This window comes from Electrophorus electricus, chromosome 2 (genome assembly GCF_041902795.1).
Source record: "Electrophorus electricus isolate QZ-2024a chromosome 2, ASM4190279v1, whole genome shotgun sequence".
Classification (NCBI taxonomy): domain Eukaryota; kingdom Metazoa; phylum Chordata; class Actinopteri; order Gymnotiformes; family Gymnotidae; genus Electrophorus; species Electrophorus electricus.
In genome coordinates, this window is record NC_137498.1 from 43708528 (window position 1) to 43726343 (window position 17816).

General features: G+C 42.8%; 1 protein-coding gene across 9 annotated transcripts; it reads right to left on the minus strand.

The window, feature by feature from the left end:
* Positions 1-177: 177 nt before the first annotated feature.
* tpm3 (tropomyosin 3) lies at positions 178-16505 on the minus strand. Of its 9 annotated transcripts, none has more exons than XM_081705704.1 (10): positions 16152-16505; positions 14937-15062; positions 9224-9357; positions 8983-9100; positions 8661-8731; positions 8387-8462; positions 6215-6277; positions 6033-6102; positions 5677-5755; positions 178-3025 (listed from the first exon to the last, which is right to left on the minus strand). In XM_081705704.1, the coding sequence occupies exons 1-10, from the start codon at positions 16263-16265 to the stop codon at positions 2863-2865; spliced, it is 1014 nt and encodes a 337-aa protein (XP_081561830.1). In that variant the 5' UTR covers positions 16266-16505; the 3' UTR covers positions 178-2862. The 9 variants fall into 9 exon arrangements, with proteins under 9 accessions (XP_081561830.1, XP_026884406.2, XP_026884402.1 ...); XM_027028603.3 differs by lacking the exon at positions 178-3025 and adding an exon at positions 4172-5017 and having other exon boundaries at positions 16152-16504; XM_027028600.3 differs by lacking the exons at positions 178-3025; positions 8387-8462 and adding exons at positions 4172-5017; positions 7686-7761 and having other exon boundaries at positions 16152-16502.
* Between the last annotated feature and the right edge of the window lie 1311 nt (positions 16506-17816).

A 17816-nucleotide genomic window follows, 5' to 3' on the forward strand; every position in this document is an offset into this window, starting at 1 on the left:
AGAAACACTGAAAAATAATTTTAGCTAAAATATACAGCTCTTACTGTACGTGACAAGGCGTAGTTTTGTGGAAGCCTTCTGTAATTTTTCTTTAAGAGGCAGCATCTATCCTCAATGGATAAATCACTAATTGTATAACTGTGCCTTGACAGGAAAAATAAAGCACTTACCTATAAATTTAGTGGAATAGGATTTTAATCACATACTTCTGTAAACCAACAAAACAAACCAGAGCAAAAAAAATCAGGACAGATAGTTGCAACAAACTTCTTCCCAATGGTTATTAAAAGGGCAATTTTCTTGTAAGCAAGAAATGCCACAGAAACAGTCGCTTCCTCTCTGTACTGTCATTTAGATGCTAATAAGCATGCCAGTTAGCTGTCACAGGTTGTGGCAGGCTATAGAAAAGTTGGAAGTACATGGCCATTCATTCCATTCTTGATGTGAACATGCCAAACAACCTTTTTTATTCAATAATTTTTTTGGTTTTTTTTTTTTTGGGGGGGGGGGGGGGGGGGGAGAAACATGACAAAGCATTTTTGTGGTAATAAGTCAACTTGAAAATTAGAGCAGGTTGCTGTACAATGTATTTCTACAGCTATACTGGGTGAGCTATAATAGACTCTGAGACCAGCGACCATACAGGAAAAATCACTGTACAATGAGCATCCTTGTGTTTATTTTTAATATGATGACCAGCATTAGGATGAATACTGAAGTGTGCTGGAGAGACAACTGCTCAGATCAAACCAAAGGCCTCAAAAACCAATGATCCTTCAGTAAGCCATTGGCCCCACAATGGTACATAATTCTTGGGGGCAGCAGTGTCTCAGCTGTTAAGATATTTGACTAGTAATCTGAAGGTCTCCAGTTCAAGCCCCACCACTGCCAATTTACCACTGTTGAGCCCCTGAGCAAGACCCTTAATCTGCAATAATTAAAATTATGTTCAGTCATAACTAAGCTGCTTTGGGTAAAAGCATCAGCAAAATGTAAATGTAATAAAAGTGTTTCCAAAAGTAAATTCCATAAACTATACCCCAATGAGCATGTCTTTAAGAACCAGGGGGGAAACACAAGCAAGTGATGAGAATAAGCAGAGAACATTTACAGAATTTAATTGATGCCTTTATCTAAAGCAACTTAGAATTATGTCTGAATACAACTTGAGTATTGAGTCTTGCTCAGGAGCACAACTGCTAAATTGGTGGTAGTGCGACTTGAACTGGCAACCTTCTGATTACTAGTCAAGTACGTTAAACACTGGCCTACCACTGCCAACCTTGTGGATATGCAACACTCCTCGTGCATTTAGATAGATGTCCAGATATCGCTGCTTGAACAGACTAGCCAAGATCATAGGTTGATTTAAGAGCTTAACTCTATTACAGTTAGAAAGTGCTGTTTACATGATCAACTCTAAATCCAAACATACAGTCTTAGTTGGACTAATATTCACATATTTCTGTTCATGTAAATATCATTTCAGTTAAATTATATATGTGCTGGAGTACCACCCAAATATATTTAAAATTTTGTCAATCTTGCATCCAGATACTGATGGAATGGAACTCTAGAATTCGATGAGAAATTATATTAAGGTCTACTAAATAAATCTGATATTTCCCCAATAAAACAGTGGAGTTTGCTTCAATACCTCACTTCAAGCAAATTAAAATAAGCTGCCATTTGTTTCTTTATACACACATGAAGGGTTTTATGATGTTGTGACTAATGTGTTTTGTTTTTTTTAAAAAAAATACAAAAACACACAGTAATAAAATGATTATTATATTTGCATTTGGGGCATTTCCACTTAACTATGCTAATAAATGATTAATTTATTTACTAATTTATTTACTTTTTATTTTATTTTTATTTTATTTATTTACTTTTTATTTTATTTTTATTTTATTTATTTACTTTTAAATGTTACTTTACTCCCAGCTGCCCTGTCTGTAACATCTTTAGGAATGCACACTTTTCAAAAAAATATATATAGGTGCCTGAGCATCCAATTTGGCAGGTAATGCTGCAAAAAAAACCAAGACTATCTACTTGGATGACCTAACTAGAGCGCTATTAAAAGTGAACGTAGTCTATTATTTTTAATAAAATGGATGATGTGACTCCTTCTGCTCTGGGGTTTGTTGATTTAAGTCCCCACGTGTGCAGTGTTTCAACACACAGTGGTTCTAATACACTGGTACAGAGGAAACTGTTCAATTTCAGGAAGACAACCATAATACCCACACAGAACACACGTAAAATTAAGACTCAAATATGAATAAAGGCTCCCATTTCAAAAACTAGCAGCCTTTACAGAATTATGAAGTATACTGTTTTATATATGTGACCTTGTGTGGTTTTAGTTCCAAAAGCTTATATAAACTAAACACAAAAGGTGAGAGAAGGGGGCAATAAACAAGAAAGCTGAGCATGGAAATTATATTTAAACAATACAAATATGAAAGAAATTCATTGGAAAAAGCTCAGTCACCATGTTCAAAAAGGCTTTTGGGTCAGGAAGATGAAGGATCGTGGAAAGCATTAAATTTGAACAGAACCAAAGCAACACCTATAACAAAACATCTCGACCAAATAATTGGCACGTGGGAAAAACTCACAGAAGCTCTTCCAAGAAACAAAGGAAAAACAAACAAACAAAAACAAAAAGCAAAACCACCACCACCACCACTCCAGAACCACCCATGACGCTGGTGCCGAAATCACAAGGCCGGCAGACTGGCGGACTCAACAGGTCCGAGGAAACGCTAAGAGCTTTGCTGAAAGTTCCAGGAAATGGTTGACTGAGCTCAGCCTTAACAAAGTGGGACAGAGGAAGACAAGTTACTGAGTAAATTAAGGCTGGACCGAATGACAGAGGAGGTGAGATGACCGTGTCGGCAAAGGAAAATGGGGAGCATCTTGGTCCACGACCTTTAGAAGCTGTTGAGCTCGCTCAGGGTCTGGTCCAAGGTGGCATGGATCTTGACGTTCTCCTCTTTGGCGTTTTTCAGTTTTTCTGCAAAGTAGGGAACAATTTACACAATTTAAACTAGTGTCAACCATGGAAACCTGCAAAATACATTTGCAAAGACCTTTATTTATTGTTAAGACTAATTTTGTTTGTTGCACTTTAAAAACCATACAAATATAAAAGGTGTTCTAAACGCGCTGTACAATATAGTTAATTATACTATATATTAAATCAAACCATTTGATTAGATACCTACCTTAACCTACATTTACATGTCAGCTTATTGGATGCACTCCTACAAATGCCTTTTAAAAGTGTACAGTCTCTAACTCTACTCTTGGCATACGTCGGCCTGACTTTACCGTGCATCAGTCGGTTTCTGACACAGGACCACTTACTACCAGATATCATCTGGGTGATGGACCATTCGCCGTGCAGCAGGGACCCAGAAGTGTTGGTGGTGTAAAGCTGGTTTATTCTGGCAGTTGTAGTAGTAGCGTTGCCAGTTTTACATATGTCAGTGCTGGGTGACATGCCACAAAAACAATATCCAGCCTCCTGCTGTCCTCAAGTAAGGAGGACAAAACTAATCACTGGCTGGATAACAAAATTATGCATTGCAACAGATTAGCTATAGATATCAACTGTACACTTACAAGGATTTATAATGGTGTCAATTGGTTTGAATACCACCAATAAGGGGCTGGAAAGTGTACTAATGCATATCACAGTTGTGATGTGCCTCGCCTGAAAAAAATTTGGCCTTGCCTTACTGTGAGCAAAACAGTAAATGGTATCATCTAAATGCAGTCATAAAAGCATCCACAGAGGTCTTCTCTGGAATGTCCCAGTACTTACAAAATGTAATCTGTGATTGGCTGTGAGAGCTCATCTGCACATCACAGCCTTTTGTAAGAGCAGAATCACAATATGTCAATAGTATAATAATTAAATTATACTGTATGTTGGCTGGCCTCTATTTGAGAAATAAACTCTATTGAACAAATTATTTTATGAGCCTGATCTTCGCCCGTGACTGACAGCTATGAGTTAAAAGCCAGCAAGCATCTTGAGGAGAAGTGTGAAACTTAAAAGCTTCTGGATCACAATTCAGGTATAAGCCTGTATGCTTTCATTCTCGAGTTTTTTGCTGTATGAACTCATCATTAAAAACTCACCACCTCCCAGCTCTACCTCGTGGGCGTTTTCTCTTTATTACATATCTGAAAAGTACACCATTTTTCCTTTTTATTGACTCCTTAGTAACTATTAAGAAAACGCTTCAGACTGACAGAACATCGGCTGACCCCAACATCACAGTATTGAAGGACACTTCATGTTAAAATGTCAAAGTGTGTGTATCGAGTAGGAGGTAATATTTGACCAAAGCAGGTAGAAAAGCCATATTGCTTCAGAGGATAAGTCTTCTAGTGATCTATAATCCACATAAGTGCTATACAAACACTGCACAACCAGCAACGTTAATTATGTAATTTCAAAATATGCATTACTGCTCAATGTAAAGTCAATTTGTGTTCTGCTCTCGCCTTTCTCAGCTGACCTTGGAGACACTAAGCAAGAAAGCCTCATTACTGTCACAATTTCTTTGTTTATGGCATGCCAAGAAGGTGAGATGGTACATATTTAAAAGAGAGGACAAGAACTTCGTTCTCCCTTCCCTTCATTTTGCATTTAAACAGGTACATCTAAATAAAGCAAGAAGACAAAAGGACAGGACTGAAGATGAAAAGAAGGAAAAAAAATTTAAGCAAAAGACTTCAAGTGCATGGTACTCATATACCATCTGATGTAATTACAATACGTACAACAGTGTAGAAGAAAAAAAGACAGGAAAATACTTCATAAATACTGACTGAAACACAAATAGAGAACAGATACATAAAACTGCAGAGACAGAGGGGAAGAGAGGAAGATGAGGGAGGGGAGCGAGCGATGAAAATGAGCAGAAGGCACAGAGGATGGAGCAGAATTTCTTGAAGAAGTCAGAGCCAGCCAGGGTAAAATCCAGAAACTTATCTGTGAACAGACGGAACACAAGCGCCTCACTACAAACCCCTCAAAGCACATCCGTCTATTTCCACGGCCAAAATGAGAGATATAGTTAAAAACAGACATTGTTCGCCAATCAAAAACAGGTTAGTTGTGTTAATGCCTCACCACAGCAACCTTAGAAGTCTGAGAGTCAGTATTGTATCTGAGCAAGGAACAAGACTGTGCTTTAAAGCTTTGTTTTCTCTTGTTTTCAGAGAACACAGTGCAGTCCCTGCTTCAGTCAAAACACACACATGCATGCACAGGGCATCTATTAGGTTAAGATTTACAGCATTTAGCAGACATCTTTATCCAAAGCAACTTACAATTATGACTGATTACAATTTGAACAACTGAGGGTTAAGGGTCAGGGGCCCAACAGTGGTAACTTGGCAGTGATGGGACTTGAAACTGGCAACCTTCTGATTACTAGTCCAGTACCTTAACCACTGAGCTACCACTGTGCCCAAAATCTATTACAAATGTTACACCTGCAGTGCCAGTTCTTAGCATGTGGATCTAAGTTCAGTACACTCGTCGTTTAATTAAAGTGTACTCTGGCCACTCCAACTGACACTGGTTCACAACAAAAACATCAGGTGCAAGATCAGGCATGCAAACACGCACACACACACAGTAATTACATAGATGTCATGTCGTTGAGGGCATGATCCAGCTCTTCACTAATGGCTTTGTACTTGAGTTTCTGAGCATAGAGCTCATCTGTTTACAGAGGAGAAAGAGAGAAAGCAAGTAAGAAAGAAAAGTACAGCAAGAATAAAGGAAGGGAGAATTATGGTCAAAGCATTAGGATGTCACGTAGGACAGGAAACCAAAAGGACATGAAGGGAAAGTGGAGAATGTGAAGAAGAGAAGCAAACAGTAAAGGAGAGGAGGAGGATGGTTTGTGATAAAGAGAAGTGGTAGGAAGAGAAGAGGAAGATCACAGGGGTCATAAAGCTGAAGATCATGGGGGAGGGAGAGAGGGAGGGGGCTGTACCTTCTAGGTCGTCGATCGTCTTCTCCAGTTTGGCCACGGACCTCTCAGCAAACTCAGCGCGGGTCTCAGCCTATGGGACGCAGCAGAAGCCTTTTCTGAATTTTCACTGGCACCAGGGACAGAGAGACCCAGCCAGCCTGAAGTTATGAGAAAGGGGCCAGGAACCCACAGCTGCCACTCACCTCTTTCAGTTTATCCGTCAGGATCTTGATCTCCTCCTCGTACTTGTCCTCCTTCTGGGAGTACTACAGAAAAATAGCGGGAGGTGTAGGATGCAAATTTAGGATTTACACACATTTCTCAGTACACCTTGATCACCCACAAAAATAATCCAACTTACTCATTAAGACTAAAGTCCAAACAGTCTAAACAAATTAGGTGTGTTTTTTTTTTTGTTCCCCCCAGCTCTGGTGCAGCTGTAACACGAGGCTCGAGGCTCACGATGCCGGGGTTGAGAGCTGCTGGCTGCATTGCCAGGACTCTAAACAGATCCGGACTTGTGTGGAGGAATGCAACCACAGCAATGCAGCGGCAGGTAGGACACGGGAAAAATAAATACATTTTTAAAAATTGCTGCATTTATGCATGGAATGCTGAGACAGCAGAATTTCATTTTCAGTAGTTACAAGGACACTCAAGAAACATTATTGTGAAAGGAAAAGGCATGCTTCTCCTAATAGTGATTTCTATCTGTAAAATAGTTTTGCACTACTGCATATATAAAGGACTGTTATATATCATTTCCGATTGTGTTTGGCCCACACTAGATACACAAGTTCAGACCCATGCTTCCAGAGTATAAATCAGACTATGCAAACAATGTTGCACAAGAAAGGCTCAATTCCATATAAGGCTCCCACAAACCATGTGCCCTGATGCCCTCAGCTCAGTGAATTCCCTACATCACAAGACAGAAACAAAAAATTTGTACATCTCACGTGCAGTGAATGTAACCTGCATCTGCAACGCAAATATGTTATCCTTGTTTTTTTTAATGCATTTTTCTCAAATTAATATAAACCCACTCTTACTACTGCTTAGGTCAATGTAACTGCCTGAGGAGCAGTCAAAATGTTTTCTATGTGAAGTTGTACAGATGACTTAAATTCTTTAAAACCTGAAACGTCCTTTTAAGCCTCCCCCATAAGAATTTGTGGTAATCAACATTTGACTTTCAAGATACAGGCCAACCCACCAAAATAAAATCCTAGCATCCAAACCATTGTAACTGATGTGTTAAACATTCCACCATCACAGCTATCCCATGTAACAAAACTTGTGGTTTCTATCACAGTAGCATTGCGAAACGACGACGGAGTGACTCTGCTTCAGGAGCCGGGACACCATCACACCCAGAATATTCAGGGCTCAAAATGGGCATTAGCAGGAGGGGAAAATGCCTCCATGCTTTTGATTAAAGCTTATTCCTGATGTAATGTGCCAACGTCATAATGAGAGCATCCACGCTTGGCCTTTTTCCAAGCAGGAGGTGGAACACAGCTGCACAGGCAGGCAAAGGCCACTCATTAAAGCAGGAGGATGTGACTGGTCTGCAAGACTGGGCAGGGAGAGCGCAGACCAGCAACCCCGTCTGCAAGACCATCCCCACCGCACGTGCTCCGGCTGAGCTCACACAGTACACGCGGGCCCTACCTTCTCAGCCTGCGCTTCCAGACTCTTTAGGTTGTTGGTGACGTTTTTCAGCTCTTCCTCCAGCTCAGCGCACTTGCTGTCAACGCGGCAGCCATTTGCGATATCAGGAAAGAGCAGCAGGAAAAGACAGATGGAAAAACAGGGGCCACAGGGGAGGGGGGGTGGGACCAGAGAAATGGAACGTGACTAAGAGTAGCAGAAGAACAAAAGCTCGGAGGAAGCCGGAGGAGCCTTTTTCCAACATTGAGCCGCTCATGCTCAGGCCCTCAGCAAAACGCACGGTTTTGGGAATGCTATGGGAAACAAGCCATCATGCTAAGCACCACATGCTAAATGGGCATCAGGCCAGGCTTGCACAAGCAGATTTGTACCAGTGGGAGTGGGGTTAGTGGAGAGGATGAAGGAAGTTAAAAAACTGACTTAAAGCAGCACAGGACAGTAGAAGCAAAGAATGAGAACGCTGTTTTTTGAAGGATGGACCTCGGTATCGTTTTGGTTAAGGGCTTCACTGATCCCACAACCCACTCAAACATATTTGCACAGCCACCTCTCTCAATCTCAAAGTTCTCAAGAGATGCAGATCTGAAATCGTCAGGTTCCACTTCAATACACGTCTGCCCAGTAGCCGTATGACACTTACCTCCAAAAACTTGGAAAATGAATAACACAAAAATGTGAATTTGGCACAGTGCCCCTTCTACCTTGTCCTCTGAAGCCTGCAGTGTCTTCGTTGCTTGACCCAGAACTCTCAGCTCCTCCTCCAACTGCTTCTTAGTACTGTTAGTTCGAATGGGTCACACCGAGGGTCAAACATGGACAAACACAGGGATGAGAGAAGGTTGAACACACACACGTGCACTTGCTGTACTCTGGTTATGACACAGCAATCCTTCTGACATGCACATGCAGAGTTTGGATATGGAGACAGACTTCAGTGTGTGTAGAACATGCAGGGCATGTTGAGATGGAACTCACGCCTCAGCAAGCTCCGCCCTCTCCTCAGTGCGCTCAAGCTCTCCCTCCACAATCACCAGCTTACGGGCCACCTGTACGGACACACACTCAGTTAGTTAAGTCGGAGCACATGTGGATGTCCTCTGTACCTCCCAGCTGGTATACAGAGGAGGCTTTTCCTACCCACAAGCATAAGCACATCTGGTGACCTTTCACATTGTTACACATGACCTCCACCTCTGTGCCATGCAAATACTTACCAGTCATACACATCGTCTGTGAGTGAGCAAGCACAGACCTCCCCCGCCCCCATACACACACAGAGTACCAACACACTGCCCACCTCTTCATACTTGCGGTCAGCCTCCTCCGCAATGTGCTTGGCTTCCTTCAGCTGTATCTCCTGCAGTTCCATCTTCTCCTCATCCTTCAGAGCCCTGTTCTCGATCACCTTCATCCCTCTGTGACAAACATGGAGAGAAGAGAAGGGTTTGCCTGTGCGAGTCATCCGATTTACTGCAGAACAATCCGGTGTGTGCAGGCGAGCCGTAAGCCGGTGGTCACCAGGTGGGAAGCGGCTCTACCTCTCGCTCTCATCTGCGGCTTTCTCTGCCTCCTCCAGCTTCTGCAGGGCGGTGGCCAGTCTCTCCTGAGCCCTATCCAGCTCCTCCTCGACCAGCTGGATACGCCTGTTCAGAGAGGCCACCTCTGCCTCAGCCTACCACACACACACACACACACACACACACACACACACAGTGATGTCAACATACTCCTGTAATATGAGAGTATGCAGGGGGTGATAGATCTTAAGAGCTAGACCAATCTTGACATGTCAAGACAAATATAGTCAATGACTGAACAGTGAAGGGACAGGGGCTCCTGGCAGAGGTGACCATTTATACAGACAAACAGTATGTGCTATACTCCTCCCACAGACACTGATTACCATCCATGTTCACACTATCCACTTAAACACCAAGGTGTTGCAATATAAACTATAAAAAGGGAGACAAAAAAAAAAACCTTCATGCGAGTTTATTCATTAAAACCAGAAACAGACACGTCTTCAATCCGTGGCCCTTTCAATCCGTTAAAAGAATCTCCTGAAGCGACAGAAGTAGTTATAGACGCAATAGGGGTACCACCACTCTCGGCACACACTCCGCTGGGGGATGGCACGCTACATCGCCTGGCTTCCGGATATTACGACATAGTCTCCGAACCGTGGAGTTTAGCTCCTAATAAGGACTAAGCAACCTTGAGGCCGGGGCGAGCTCATCTCGGATGATGCACAAAACATGCTCGAACGGCTACGTGACATTTCCGCTGGACAATAATTACCATGTCAATAACCATGTCAGTCCCGTGAAGCACATGAATTAGAGACAAAGAAACCGTAAGCAGACGAACAAAGGTGAACGGTGCGCTGCACCTGTGACGCCGCGCGCTCAAAGCCAAACGTGGGAACACGAGACCGATTTTAAAAAGACCAGTTGGCTTTGAACCTGATTCGGCGAGTAGGCTTGCAAAAAAAGAAACATTGCTTATAATAAAATGTACAGCAAAACTACAGGCAAGAAATCAATGCATAAAATACGAAATTTGTACCATTCATTAAAACGGAACACGTAGAACGTACAGGCAATAAACTAAGAAAATGTTTTCATCTCAGAACGGTAGGCTGCAGGCCAAATCAGATAGAAGGAAACAGCTTGCACCATTTGTGCGTAACCCTACCAAATAAAAACAAGAAACATAGATACAGTCCACTTATCTAACAAGTCAGTGGTAACTTTATGACAGTAACGAGGAAGTCATGCTAGGATGCCGCCTCGAAATGCCTCTCGTGGGTAGAGGGTGTGAAGCGAGCCGAACCTCGCGCAGGCTCGCGGCGTACTTTCCACCCTCGAGGTTTCAAAAATGCCCCCCAAAACTGTGTTGCGGGTACCTGCTCGCGTGCACGCTTCTCCTCCTCCACCTGTCGCTGCAAAGTCTCGGCCCTTTCTTCCGCTTCATCCGCCTGTTGCTGTAAAACCTTGATCTTTCTTTTCACGGCGTCGATGCTGTTGACTCCGGACATTTTAAAGTGATTTAATATCAGTGTGGCGGATGGGTCAGCGGCCTCTCGAACCCCTGCAGCAGCACCAACGCCCCGCCGAACCGGTCACGCGCAGACAGATGACGTACCGCGAGGACCACACGCCAGCATTCAGCACCTACAACCGTGCAAATGTGGCCTTTACTATGTACGCACACTCGAAACTGCGAAACTTCGAAGATGCAACTAATAAAGCGTTTAAACTCTTGACAATTTGCTTATCCCGGTGGTGGCCAGGAAGCTTTTTTTTTCTTCTCAGTAGAAGGACGTGGCAAGTTCTCCTAATTCACTGGCTTCCGCTGTGCCGTGTCGGTTTAGCTCCTTCGATTGCACGTTGCTGTTTCTCCACCTTCCACTTAAAAGTGATGAATTTTTAAAACAGAGAGAGTGTGTCTGGTCTCTCCTCCCCTAGTTCGTTCGGCTCTTCCCTTTTTTTCAGTATACTTCCTGCTTACTCCGCCCAGTCTCCGAAGGTTTGGAGACGATATCGCGTGGAACGCCGTCCCCGGGTCAGAAGCAGTGCGCGCGCTCCCTGTCCCCTGCGATAGGCGCCACGCGCTTGCTCGCTGATCTCGAGTCGGTAATTTTGCGGGAGAATCCGCCCCTATGTTACACGTGTCCAGGTGAATAACGCATGCTGAATCAGTGCTCCTGGCATTCCTTCGTTGGGTGGGTCTAGGCAAGCTGTCGTGTTTCTGTAGTTAAAGCAAGACGTTTTAAAACCTCCCCGAGTACTGTGTGTTTTTCTCGACTTTTTTTTTGGGGGGGGGGCAAGTAATAAGTCAATGAGTATAGGCGTGTTTTGTACCAAAGCTGCCAGAATAGGTTCTTTGTAAAGATATATTGCTTTGGCATAGTTATATCATGTCTGCGTCACTAAATGTGCCATAAATCAACGCAACGTTGTGTGGTCGTCTCCGTTTTTCTTACATAACCAAATGAGATGCTGAAAGAAGTACTGACTCATACTCACGATGAAGTCGGTACAGCAGGTGTAATCACGTGATTATTACTCAGACCCTCTGTGGACCTTCTTCACATGTAGAACACCTCTGCCTCACATGTAGAACACCTCTGCCAGATCTTGTAACGCCTGGATTACACGAGCAGTCCGCAGCTTTGTAAACGCAGTTGGATCTAACGTGACTGTACTGAAGTCTGAAAACAAGACCGAACTTGAAGGCACGTGTGTGCAGATCAGTCCTCACCCTGACTTCACACTGGTCCATGAGCAGTGATCCTGGCATCATCCTTAATGGCAGTAGTGAAATACGCATCAGGACTTAAAAGAAAGCTTCAGGGTACGGATTGTGCTTGATATTTACACTATCCGGATACGATGAGCAATGAGTGTTTTGTTTAACAGTTTAGGTGTAAGGGTCTGGGGACACTGTCAATCTGATCCTGAGGTTCAGTTTTCCAGTGGTTCGGAGGAACGTTGTAAGACCTGGCTGTAGTGATCATATCCTGTTGATCCCTTCATTGTGTGAAGTGTTCCTGTACGGCAAGACCCATTTAGTATGCACTACTACGACCTCACCCACAGATGGCGCCAGACACTCAGAACCACGGTTTGTGACCATTTTAGAACTGGGCAAGGCCAATGCTTCAACCAGTTTTGATGCTAAAGTGAAAAACTGTCCTCAGTGAGAGAGCGTCTCGTCAGAGTGCCATTCAAACGTCACAGATGATTTTGGGCTGTCTTTGTAGCTTTCTGATTTAATTGCCCAATTTAACTTTTTACCTGCAGCCAGGAAAAAAGCCTCAAACATTCAGTACATATTTGACTGCAAGATTATTATATTTAAAGTAGTGGAAAACCAGCTCCTAGTGCTAGTACAGACAGACAATAAAGGATCATATGGATTCTGTGTGCTGCGCTGTCAGGTTTTCCACAAAATGAAATGAGTCATATGAACTCTCATGAGTGTGTCCGTAAGACGTTTCATCCAACTATTTTCCACAGACAGGAATGCCACTAGCAATAATAACTTGCATAAATGGCTCTGCTTACTACAGTGTTTTGCTAGGCTTATATAAAAGATACAAAAAAATACGCTTATTTCCAGTCTACATATACTGGTAACAGAAAGATGACATGTTTTGTACCAATGCAGATTAGAATTACATACTTGAATAGAAACGTGAACATATATGTTGGTCTGATTTGAGAAGATTGACTGGTCTTTACATTTGTGTGAGTACGTCTGAGGATGCAGTCACAGTTAGAGGTAACGAAAACTGGTAAATTAAAAACTGGTAGCTTAGTAAATTATGCCTTTAAGCATCTGTAATTGGTGAATAGCATTATCTCAAACTTTAAGACCCAAATAACAAGCACCACATGCTGAAACTTGGATAACATATGTTATCCACTTCAGTTGTTCACATACATTTCAGTTAGGAGTCAGAGGTTCTCTTTTTTTGATGCTGTCTTGACATATGGCACACCTGAGTTTAAGTTGTGGAAATTCAGTGGTAATGCAGGGCCAGTTACTCAAGGTCCTTTTTTCTTTTTCTTTTTTTTTTCTTTTTTCTTTTTTCTTTTTTTTTATATTCCTTTAATATTTCAAGTACAGTGACTGCTGAATCCATTACAGTGTTCTTGTCAACTTTATAATGAGTGGGGGAAAAAACTCTTCTGAGCTCTAAGTGGACACCTACATGGTATATCTCTAAGGCAGGAGAAGGGTGTTTCTATTAAAGTTTGATTATAAGATAGGTGATGGCCTGGTTTTGGTCTTTTGTCTGAAGGTTAGGTTTTAAATAGAATTCAAAGTGACAGCTGCATCAAGCTCATTCCTCACCAGTAACAGAAGCTTACGGCCACAGCTGACTGTCCCAGGGTTGCCAGGTTGCTGAAGGCCATAAATCCCCCTCAGATGACAGTGTCTCCCTAGAGCACTGATGTCAATGGAGACAATGGGCCTGCCATAAGGTGTTAATATCGAGGGGCCACATTGCAGAGACAGTTACATTTATGGAGAAGTGTGTGTGTAATGGAGAATGGAGATTCACTAGAAACTGTATACACACACACACACACACACACACACACACACACACACACACACACACACACACACTTTTCCTCTGTATCTTACACACACCGATTGGTGCATACAATACAAAAGCCCTTTGCATTCAGTCCATGCATAACTTGAAGTCCACACATTATGACAACAGGTGTGCCTGCTATATCGAGAATGTTGGGGAATCCGTTAATCTTACACAAAGGTGGTGTGGGAGGCGAGGGCAACGGAAGAGGAATGAAAGATGGAGAGGCGAACTCATCTCAGGCGGAGAATGTAGCTTAAGGTTGACTTTAACACCTAACAGTCCTGTACATGACCTGAGCTTGTCAAAGTCCTGTACTTTATATGGGCTCAATTAACTACATATCTTACTTGAGCCCAGAATTGGTAGACTGGTCTTTTGGTCTTTTAAAAGTTCAGCTAACACTGCAAGTCTACTGTGCACTTAACAGTTAATGGTGGGGGGTGGGGGGGGGGGGGGGGGGATGTAAATTACATGCTATCAATGATTCAAAAGTGCCATGTTTTTCTGAAGTGCCTGAGATTGAATGTGATGATCCAGTTCAGTTCCTCCTTCAGCTGTGCAGCTGAGTTTGAAAGGCAAATACCGGAGCCTTCATGATCTACTTTGCACTGAAAAATGATTTGACAAATGTCACTCTTAGAATGACTGTATTCAAACAGACTGCTGGGTCTTTCAGCACTGTGTATCCTTGAAGCCAAGCTACTTGGCTCACGAAAATGCTCTGTTACCTGTCATGGCCCAAAGAGATCCCTCAATCCTTTCAGACACACTGATTTATAACTCTGGAGCTAAAACAACAGTGACCTTGTGGTGATAACCCCCCCTTGGAGCACACCCACACAGAGCGGTGGTGTCAAATAAGACCCTGTGTCACCTCAGTGGCACTTGAGAGTAGCAAATGGAAGAAAAATGTGGGGGGGCGGGGGTTCAGGGCAAGAGAGTACAAAGGGATAGAGACAGCGGGTATGATGGCAGGTGGGGGAGATTTTGTTGACATCATGGCCTAAAGAGGGAGACGAGACAGGGGCAGCTGTGGAAGGATCGAATAAGAACTCCGGTGGGTTGTGGATGGGCTCCGCGGGTGTTAGTGTTTGTGCATTAGCGTTTGTGCATCTGCGCACTGTTGCCACACTCACATCAGCGGCCTTCTTCTCAGCTATCTCCAGTTTCTCCTGGGCATCCTTCAGGGCCTCCGAATATTTATCCAGTTCGTCCTCAGTGCCCTTTAGCTTCTTCTGCATCTGAATTAGTTCATCTTCATGCTGGGATCAGAGAGAGAGAGAGAGAGAGAGAGAGAGAGAGAGAGAGAGAGAGAGAGAGAGAGAGAGAGAGAGAGAGAGAGAGAGAGAGAGAGAGAGAGAGAGAGAGAGAGAGAGAGAGAGAGAGAGAGAGAGAAGTAGAATAAACATGGTGGTAATTGGTAAAGTGTGAAATGTCACTATGATGTCATAATATCCACCTCCCTCACACACAAGCTACATCCAGGATCACATAGGATCACTCTCCCCCTCTGTAGCCCCACACATGCTAAACTTAAATTTCCATTCAGGTATTTTACACCCCCGCCTCATCTACCCCAGACACTCAATCCCACTATGGCCAAGTCAGGACACCCCGCAGGTATAAATATCACCCTAAGCTCACGCCTCTCCCCTTTCTGGTCCTGGAGCTCTTTCTGTCTCCACAGGATTGTTCAGTTAGTGAATCATGGCAGTCAGATAAAATGGCCTTGACTTTCAAAGTGTTGAGAAGTCAGAGAAGCACACTCTGTGGTGCCGGAGCCATGTTTCCATGCCGGTTTGTGTTGTCGCTGGCATTTCGTCAGGCTTTACAGCTGTTTCCAGGTGCTCACGGGACATTTCTGCCTCATAGCCTACTTTCTCCAGATAACTAAGGGCCAAATTCACCAAATTGAATTTATGCTGCAGATTTGAAGCCCAAATCACGCTGAGTTGTCATTACATTTTATTGATTATGGCTGTAAACTATATTAGTTTATTAGTAGCAAGATGTAACTAGATTAGTTTGTAACAAGCAAAATGTAACAAAACTTGGATTCAGTCAGCCTACAAACCTGTGAATATCAGGTCACTATCTGGGTAAAAATATTTTCATTTTTTATCATCTCTCATTAATTGCTACAGGAATTGTCTACCAGAACACATTTAACCATCCCAGCTACACCCTTTGCAAACACTTTAAAATTCCATTTGTTAAAGCTTAGTTGAACAGCCTTAGATTTTTAAGCTTAGCTCCTCTTCCTCTCACTTGCTCTTTCTCCCTCTTCTCTCTCTCTCTCTCTCTCTCTCTCTCTCTCTCTCTCTCTCTCTCTCTCTCTCTCTCTCTCTCACCTGTTTGCTCCTTTCTTCTGCTGCCTTCCTGTCCATCTCGGCCTGCTCAGCCTGGTCCAGGGCATTCTCCTTATCCAGTTTCAACATCATCATCTTCTTTTTGACGGCCTCCATCTTGGTGTATGGTGCTCACTTTTTACTCAATTCAGCTGAAGGAGACAGAGGAGGACCGGAGAGAGTCGAAAGCGCACAAAAAAAAGCAGTGCAGCCGTGGGTCTGGAGACGGACAGAGGATCAGATCGCTCGAGGGGGACGGAAAGATGAAGCTTGAAACCCTTGCAGGGTGAGAGTGAGGGGATTGAAAAAGAAAGGGATGGAGTGAAGGAGAAAGCCCAAGCTCAGTGAGAGATATAGGAGAGGACCTTTATATCAGAGGGACGTGTTGCTCCTCCCATTTTAAATAAAGCCACAACTCCTGTTATCATTGCTCCACTCTGTTGCCTCTCCTAGCTGCTTACCTAATACAGGCAGAAACCAAATCAGAGCCATGATGAAGCAAACTCTGGTGGTATTCTGTCTTATTTAGATTTTCTGCACTATTTTCTAAAAAAGTCAAAGTAAGCGCTGCAGTATAGTTCAGTAGGACAGATCTAATTGTAGGACAGATCTCATTGTGTCTTATCCTCAGCTGTAGAAGATGAGTGTGTGGTAAAGCGAGGATTTACATGCGACAAATAAATCCAAAGAAAAGTATTGACAGTAATGGATGGACTGGCTCCTGCTGTTATAAGACAAAGCCCTTATGTTTGTGACAGGCACAGGTGTGTTTGTGTGTGTGTGTGTGTGTGTCTGACGTTTCTACTGACCAGCCTATGCATTTATAGCCTGTCAAATGGCACACTAATCACTTTATGAGCTTTACGTCACATCTAATTTCAAGACAAATAAACAAGCAAAGGTTTAAACAGGCAGCAAGCGAGTATGTATGGAGACCCAAAAAGGCAACCTGTGACATCTTTATTTTTAGGGCTTGGGGTCAAGGTAAACGTATGGCTGGTTTTAGGGCAAAGAGCCATCTGTATTCAACAATGGGTATCCCCACTGACGACTGTTCTTAGTTTCTTACTTGTATGCATATCTGTCTGAAACATTTTTTTATAATTTAACAATTTAAGTACTTGTCATACATTTTGGGACTGTACTGGAAATTTACTGTAGAAGGGAAATACTCAAACTACACATAATAAGTGCAACATTCAGAAGAACAAATTCGTACCATTACATTATAGTAAAATAACCTGCCCCGAAAAGATCATGGAGATTTTTAATGATTTTATAGCAGTTATAAATGGTTCGTTATGCTTCCCGTAAATGATCTGATTTATGTGTGTACGGTATTGGAATCAGTATTTATGTACAGTATTGAAATCAGTGTTCATGTACAGTATTGGAATCATTATTTATGTACAGTATTTGAATCAGTTAACATTTCTAAATGTTTTTGTGAAAGATGCCCCATCCTTAAACAGTTAATCCTGTCTTTCTCTCTTTCTGTCCATTCTCAGATTTCTACAATGACAGATTGTCTTCAAGACATAAATGTGGGGGTCTGGGTTCTGTGTACACGTGTAAATAAATGTTTGTACATGTGTACATGGTGATATTAATGTTCACATTTGGTTGATATTAGTCTGGATAAAAGGAAAGATTTAGGTTTGAAATAGA

Coding starts and splice junctions, on each gene's coding strand:
- tpm3 (XM_081705704.1), bottom strand. CDS start 16,265: ATGGAGGCCGTCAAAAAGAAGATGATGATGTTGAAACTGGATAAGGAG. Junction 15,063..16,151: donor CAGAAGAAAGGAGCAAACAG/GTGAGAGAGAGA, acceptor CTCTGATCCCAG/CATGAAGATGAACTAATTCA. Junction 6,103..6,214: donor TGACGGATAAACTGAAAGAG/GTGAGTGGCAGC, acceptor TGCGTCCCATAG/GCTGAGACCCGCGCTGAGTT.